Raw genomic sequence first — 8,261 nt, forward strand, 5'->3', positions numbered from 1 at the left:
GGCTGAAGTTTATAGTGGTACATATTACCACTATAACATTCCTCTAGCTATGTTAAATGTCTTAATTTATTTTTTTGCAATTAATTATAAAGGATGTGCTATGTGTGAAAAGAAATCACAAAATGCTGGTTCTTCTCTGGCTGATGGATGTAGGCACCATGGTCGACTGGCACTGAGTGTGTAGCCAAGTACAACTTCCAGACTGCCAACGAACAGGACCTGCCTTTCTGTAAAGGAGATTTACTGACCATCATCGGAGCCACCAGGGTAAGTGTGTGTGTGTATATATACTGGCCAAATGTTCATTCAGAAAGAGAGGATTTTTTTTTAATGTAGTTCTTCATGAGGTTGTACAGTTAAGTACATAGAATGATGTGGCACCGTTTCTGTTTCCACCGTTATTGATCATGTTCTGTCTGAATACTGGAAATTTGCAATTGCAATATTGAGAAAGAAAAAAAAGGTGACCTTCCGGATTACGATCATGTCATCTTAAATCTGCAGGACTGTCAGACAAGCGGCACCATTCTCAACCTACTTAATCAAAATTAATTAAGGTCATGACACCTCTCTCACAGCCCCCCCCCCCCCCCCCCCCAATACCAGCACAGCTAAAGTTGTCTCTTCCGTTCTTCATGTCTCAGAAAGCAGCTTGTATTATTGACCGCTGGGTAAAAGGACAGCTGCTGCTTCTAGCTTGAAACGGCCAACGCAGCAGTTTCATATAACTGATTTGTTTCAGCAAACAATAACACTTAATGACTAGCGATCAATGCGTAATGTCTTATTTAGGCTACAGTGTCTTTATATTAATGACTCCTGTCGTAACGTTAAGATTGCTGTTCTTATTTTTTTGTTTTTTGTTTCACGTTAAAGTATGAACCAACACTAATAGTTTATAGATAGTGCATATATCCTAATAGCATTAATATATCAACTGGCATGCTGCTAACAGTCAGAGCAGCCATGCAATTAGCAAAATATGCTGTAATCGACGAGCCCGAAAACAACAGCTACATGATGCAGTATATCGACTTGCAAAGAACCCGAGATCCCAGTGAACATAATTTCTGCAACAACTTATGCCAATAAGTGGATTTAAGTATCCATTCTCCAGTATGTGTAGAGTACTGCAGCTGTGTAACCCACTGCTTCACTCTGCTGCCACCTGTGTTTAGAGAGGGACATGAGGGACTTTAATGCTCCTCACCCACAGGAGGACCTCCAGCTTACCTCAGATATTATCACCGGTACTAAGGCTGTGTTGTTGCTCATTGCAGGATCCCAACTGGTACAGAGCGAGGAACACAGTGGGCAGAGAGGGCACCATCCCGGCTAACTATGTCCAGAAAAGGGAAGGAGTCAAGTCAGGAGGGAAGCTCAGTCTTATGCCGTAAGTACCACGGGGTAATGGAGGAGGAAACCCAAACTAACCGTGTCCGTGTGTCTTCAATGTCTCATGTTTTTGTTTAGCAACATACTCACTCAAACATTGTTTTGAATTTCTTTGGCGATTTTTATTTGACTGCTTAGTCTTTTTGCATCTGTAGATGTTCGCCTACAGTCACCAAAAGGTGGCATTAGATTTCCTAAAACATAATTGTTTAAATACAAATAATTTACTGGTGAAGTTTCACACTGATATATTTTCCCCCGTTCACCTGTATCGTTTCCCCTTAAACATATTTTTTTCATTATCTCTATTATTATAATAATAATATTGGCTTAAATTGTAAAGCCAGTATTATTATTATTTATAATATGATATTATTATGTGTGACTCAGCCGACCCGTCCGTTGTTCAGCCGTGGTATGCCGCTGTAACATCCTGTTGGCAGGAAACATTTAAATAGACTTTTGACCCTCTTTGTCTCACTTCATCAACTGCCGCTGAGAGCTTTAACCTCTCTCCCTTTTGTGCCACTGACTCCGCCCGTCTGCACCAATTTTCAGCATGATCACGGGCACAGCGCTGCATGTGTGGTCTGAGGAGCTATCTTTAAGTTGGCCTCGTGCAACCGGGAGGGCTTTGCAAACACAACAACAGCAGCAGCATGAGCTGCTAAACTCCAGTGCTGGCTCCTACTTTGCTGCTCTGATTAGATTTAAGTTCAGAGATTGGTCACTTTGATTGATCATGTTATGATTTTTTTTTTTTAAACACTCAAGTCATCAGAAGTCATTATCTGGAGCCATCGTCCGTAACCCACGGGGACTCGTTGACTTTAGTTATGAATCTCCAACAGATGCCTCGCAGAAGACCTCTCCTCTTCTGGGTTACATAAGGGTTCAGCTGTGGTCCCTCCTGTCCCCATTCGCGCCCTGACCGCAGTGGATACAGTCCTCCCTTCCCTCGCGATGGCCCAACAGCTTGTTCTCTCTGCTGCCCCCGTGTGGCAGACATCTCTCGGATTAGCGGGAGTTAAAGGAGGCCGCTGTCCATCAGAGAAGCCGCCCGCGCTGATCTAATCAACTCAACCCGCACTAAGCTGCTTTACCACAAGGGCCGCCGCTGCGTGAGGAGGACGAGTGTGAAGAAGAGGAGTAGGGAGTGACTGAGGCAGCCGGGGGAAAACAAGGCTGAATCAATTGGAGCCGTTGATTACCTCTACTTCACTATCCAAGACGGACGGAGGGAGACCCTGTAGGCTGCTACCGCTTGCCTCGAACACAACCTTTTCACACGAGGAGTGACATGAATCGTGTGTGTGTGTGTGAGACCTCAGGACCACAGATGAATGATATCTAAATTCTTACAATGAAGACTCCGATTTTGTATTTCATTGGGAAATCTAACGCACATTACACTTGGACATTTTGTAGATCAAAGGGTACAATTAATTTGCTGTTAAATACAGAAACCCAGTCAGAAACAAGAGGCTGCCATGTTAAGGAATCACGACACTGCACACAGACTGAATAAATAAATAAATAAATAACCAGGTTTCTCTGTATTCCATGTACACAACCATATTGCCAATATGACCCAAACCACAGTAAGTCTGACAGCCAGGATTCTGATGTGCATGTGAAGGCACTCACTGTAACGCAGCTGTCTAATCCATCTATAAGTAGCATGTAGTTATATCCACCAGGCCATATGGTGAGGATGAAGCATGGTTACACAGCCAGCAGAGCTTTATTTGTTCTCGGAGAACAGCTTTTTATTTTCCATCTCTGCAGAAAAAATAAATCAAACTCCTTAGTCGGTCCATCTCTTGGTCTCCCTGATCTCCACCAGGAACTGGTGACTTGGCTCTGTCCGGTCCACCGCCTCGTCTGAGCACTCTTTTTTTTGCATTTTCCTGTGATTGCAATGCGTGCGTGTCAGTTTCCGACTCTGCCTCAGGCTCTCTCTGTGTGTGTGTGAGAGAACACAGAGCTTCCTGTTGTTTGGGTCCAGGTACTTTCCCCCTTTGCTCCGCTCGGACCGGAAGTGGCGCCGACCGGCTTCCCGTCACCGCGACAGGCTCTCGGTTTTTATTTCTCATTTCAGAGAAGGGCTGCGGGCCGCGATGTGTGGAGGCTGATAGCAGCGCTGACGGAGCAGATGATGATTTCAGTTGTAGCAGCGCATGGATCACACTTGTTTCTTTCATAGTCCACGATTGTTATATAAACGTGTGTGTGTGTGGGCATGCGAACAGTATATGCCAGTTTTTGAATCTCAAACCGGTCCCGTTCCCTTTTCTTCGCTCACATTCTTTGTCCACGTTTGTCATTTTGATGTCTGACTCACCATCTCCTCGTTTCTCCCTCTTCATTATATGCTCTCCTTCTTTTTCACGCTATCTCTCCATCATTTTCTCCCCGTCTTGTCATGAACTTTTTGCCCACCTTTCCCTCCTCGCAGCTGGTTCCACGGGAAGATAACCCGGGAGCAGGCCGAGCGGCTCCTCTACCCTCCGGAGACGGGCTTGTTCCTGGTGAGGGAGAGCACCAACTACCCCGGCGATTACACCCTGTGCGTCAGCTGCGACGGCAAGGTGGAGCACTACCGCATCATCTACCACAACGGCAAGCTCACCATCGACGAGGAGGAGTACTTCGAGAACCTCATGCAGCTGGTTGAGGTGAGGAGACTCCCATCTTCTCCTCACATGACATTGACATTCTATAAACCAAATGACGAATCAAGAAAACAATCTGCAGAGTCATGCATTAGTTAAAGCCCCAGGAGGCTGTATTGGATGTTTGTCAGCTCTTGTTTTCAATCTATGTGCAAAAACAGTCGGCGATCTTAACCTGTAGACTTGTCCCCAAAAAGTCCCCACTCATCATCAATCAGTCTATTGAAGCAATCCAGGTCTGTTTACATTCATCATGTTACGATTGAGATTTGGAATCCAGCTTGAAATGGCGTGCCAGTGTTAAACAATTTGTCAAATTAAATTGAGTTAAACTGCGATCAATCATGCAGCGGTATGATTACATAACTCTGTAAACACAAGAACCCCCCACATACACATACACACACACACACACACACACATTGAGTGTCCCCATGGAGTTCCCCCTTAAAATCTGACTCAAGTACTTGTTCACATTCTTCAAAAAGCCGTCTGATTCTCTCACTCGCTGCCTGTTATCTGCGAGCCGGTTCAGAGGAAGGACAGAGTGTGGAGATGGGAGACATTGATGGCAAGGGGGGGGGGGGGACCGCTTTCATCCTCTCAGATTAAGAGAGGAGCTGGATTGACGTCTATCACACTTTTAATTGGACCTCATCGCTTTGCCTCGCGGGCCGTTTGGAAGTGGACGACAGGAATGTGCCAGCTGGCACCGAGACCATCTACATCCCCGCTGCATTCTGCATATCAGCCGCCCGCAATCTTATCTCTCGCTCTCTCACGTTCACACCCTCCAGGCTTGCTTCTGCCTTCCTCCACCTCCCTCGTGTATACCTGGCATATTGCTTCCTCTCCTCTCTTTGTTATCCACCTCAACCTCTTCCCCCGCCTCGCCCGCCCTCAGTTTCTCTCTCGCTTAAGCTCACTACATCTTTATCCTCTCCACCATCTGCATTCCCCTGTGCCTTCTCCTTTCTCCCCATAACAGGCTGTGAGAGGATGCCTCGCATTCTTGTGTGTTTTTCCGGCTCGCTCTCATTGGCCGTCGCAGCAGGCGACGCATACATCTACATATATGTACAGGCATATATGCTGACACACCCGGGCCTACTCCCTGTCAGTCACAGCAGCCACATGTGTCCCATGAATGCTGCGATTCTGCATGGAGTGAAACAAAGATGGCCCCGTGTGTTATTTTAAAAGGGTGTGACAGCACGGGGGGAAAGTTTTTCCCAACTACAATCCTCATTTAGTATTTTTACTCTGTGATTACACCTTAACTACATATGGGAGGATCTCGATTGTGTACTAAAAACACATTTTCACGCATTAAATGACTGAATTTTAAGGAAACAAGCGGTGCTTATTATGCAACATTCTGAGTTGTCTAAAAGTGTTGAATCTACATTTGTGTAATTGAGTATGTGTGTTGTTATTCAACATGTGGCCACACATGTGAGTCTCAGTGCTGAACAATGTGATGGAGTGGACCCCCCCCCCCCCTCCCCTCCTTCACCATGCTGCCCCCTGGTGGTCGCCACGGCGACTTACACTCTGTGGTCAATTCGGCATGCTGCAGTTGTCCAACCTTAACCCAGACTGTTTGTTTTGTTTTCGGTGGGGTAGCGTCTGCTGTTGCTTTAGTTGATTTGCTGGCGGAGTGGTCACACAGGTTTGATGAGCCACGTTTGTTAGGAAGACACTTCTTTTTGTTTTTCTCACATTTGCTGCTTTTTCTCCCTCACGTCCAAAACGTGGCGTCTGCCTTCACAAGGTCACAACGTCTAACCTGATTTCAGGACAATGAGCAGATATTGACGGGTGTTTTGGTTTGCTGCGTCGCTGGGGGGTTGGGGGGGGGGGCGGTAAAGATCAGATGCATTGACCTCTCTCACGCCCACACACTTCTCATCCTCATCCTGCTGCTGCTGGTTCCCACAAAAAGCCTTCACAGCTCCTCTTGCATACCGTCAATCTTCATCAGAGGTTCATTCATTTCCAAAGACCCATCCTGTCACCTCAATCGATAAATGATCGCAAGACGGTTGCATTGGGTTTCAGTGATCTGGTTTACTCCAATTATCTTTGTATGAGACGAGTGTCAGACTGAAAAAAAAAACAATGGAAGAAAGAACTTAACTACTTTCATTACGCCCTTGGAGCTAATTTGAGGAGCACAGTGCTCCAATAAGCATTACCTCTACTCATCTCCTTCTATTTCATTCCATCTTTTGTGGCGGGAGTTTCCTCCTCTTCACCGTTGATGTGCGTTGATAAAAGTTTTCTCATGCTGTCTCTCTTTGGTGAAGGCAAACTGATATCCCTGTACGCATGACGTCGACTGAGCTTCCGCACATCAACTCTTGCCTGAATCCTCAAAAGCTTGTACACGGATCCACCTCTCAGATTTAATCTTTCAACATCAGCCCTCCATTCAACAGGTCGAAGACGGCCGAGTGAGAGCGAACTATCGCAGTGTAATCTGCAGACATCAGGTCTATAAAAAGTCAAACGATGAAACCCTTTATGAAAATGACAACCAGGATTTGTATCTTAATCTCCAACCTTTACACACTGACTTTCGTCCTCCCGTATTGAAAGGGAACAATGCATGTAATTGCCTCTTGTCTGTCCCCAGCACTACACCAAAGACGCCGATGGCCTTTGCACCCGGCTGATCAAACCCAAGTTGATGGAGGGAACGGTGGCAGCACAAGACGAGTTCTCCAGGAGTAAGGACACACTGAGCTCATCAAACACCGCTGACCCGCTAACTCTTCAACGCTAACCGTTCGGATAAATCAACATTTCTCCTCCCAAATAACAGATGTGTCATTGAGAGAGTAGAAGTACTCTGACTAGAAGATGTATTCGTGAATATATAAGTTGTTTTCTTACAGTAATGCTGTTAGACTTGTAGCTTGTCGTCGCCGGTGAAGCCTGCTAAGTGTAATCTGTCCTCTCTTGGCAGGCGGCTGGGCCTTGAACAGAAAGGAGCTGAAACTCCTGCAGACCATTGGCAAAGGGGAGTTTGGAGGTGAGGATTTCGGCATCATCTCATTTCATACATGTGAGCCGTAGTAACAAGAGGCCACATCGCCTCTCATATTGTACTAAAACATGTTCCCCGACTGTGTCCTCGTCAGATGTGATGGTAGGAGACTACAGAGGGAACAAGGTGGCGGTCAAGTGCATCAAAAATGACGCCACGGCGCAGGCGTTCATCGCCGAGGCCTCCGTCATGACGTAAGATCCCTTGACAATAAATATGTAAAAAGTTGTTTTCGATCACAGGCTTTTTTCTTTATTCTTCCCATCACATGTTTTCTGCTTCTGCTCTCAGGCAACTGAGGCACAACAACCTGGTGCAGTTGCTCGGTGTAATAGTCGAGGAGCGGGGCAGTCTCTACATCGTCACGGAGTACATGGCCAAGGTTTGTCCCACTAGTTTTCTTTCCTGTTTTAATACATGTGTGGAAGCAGTTTTGGGAAAACTGTATGTGGTTGGTTTAACCTCTAAAAGAAGCGGAAGCCGCTTTACGGGGATTATGTACGGGGCCGTTTCTTGGCTGGGTGCAGTGACGTCCCGGAGTTCCCGCCGGCAACTGCTCCCTGACAAGAAGTTTGGCACCCGAACCTAGAATAGAGATGAGCACATTTTCAGCTGTTTCTATTAATCACCTAAATAAACTATTAATAAGAAGAAATCATCCCCCTCATACTGAAAACGTCCTCCTCTCCTCTGTGTCACAGGGCAGCCTAGTGGACTACCTGCGCTCCCGAGGACGGACCGTGCTCGGCGGAGACTGCTTACTCAAGTTCTCGCTGTGAGTCCTCTTCGCCTCTCTTCAGGTTCTCGTTACATTTGTACAACAGACAAACGTTTAATCAGCACAGCTCGGGGGGGGGGGGGGGGGGGGGTTGAGAGCTAAACTGCTGCTTTAGCTGTCGGGATCTGAATGGAGCTTCAAGAGAACGTTGTCATGCTCACAAACTGGCGAACATAAAAGAAGCCTTTGTTTACCCAAGCAACCATCGCGCAGGGTGTTCGCCTTGATAAGTGGGCGCTTTATCTGCGAGTCAAGTGCCTCAGTCTTTCTTTCTTTCTTTTTATTTAACAGTCATTTAGCCGACGCTGTAACCCGGCACAACTCAAAATGACTGCAACACAGGCGTAAAACCATGCATCCA

General features: G+C 46.4%; 1 protein-coding gene across 1 annotated transcript in view; it reads left to right on the forward strand.

Annotated features, from left to right (window-relative positions):
- The window catches only part of cskl (c-src tyrosine kinase-like), a 29,995-nt gene extending 22,050 nt beyond the window's left edge, over positions 1 to 7,945 (forward strand). Inside the window, exons 3-10 of the mRNA XM_079282574.1 lie at positions 154 to 267; positions 1,281 to 1,393; positions 3,854 to 4,073; positions 6,709 to 6,802; positions 7,042 to 7,107; positions 7,217 to 7,316; positions 7,414 to 7,504; positions 7,824 to 7,945. Of these exons, the coding sequence (XP_079138700.1) occupies positions 154 to 267; positions 1,281 to 1,393; positions 3,854 to 4,073; positions 6,709 to 6,802; positions 7,042 to 7,107; positions 7,217 to 7,316; positions 7,414 to 7,504; positions 7,824 to 7,901 (876 nt within the window). The 3' untranslated portion in view covers positions 7,902 to 7,945. The remainder of the gene's footprint in view (positions 1 to 153; positions 268 to 1,280; positions 1,394 to 3,853; positions 4,074 to 6,708; positions 6,803 to 7,041; positions 7,108 to 7,216; positions 7,317 to 7,413; positions 7,505 to 7,823) is intronic.
- Positions 7,946 to 8,261: the final 316 nt, after the last annotated feature.

The sequence above is a fragment of the Melanostigma gelatinosum genome, assembly GCF_949748355.1.
Source record: "Melanostigma gelatinosum genome assembly, chromosome: 2".
Lineage (NCBI taxonomy): Eukaryota > Metazoa > Chordata > Actinopteri > Perciformes > Zoarcidae > Melanostigma > Melanostigma gelatinosum.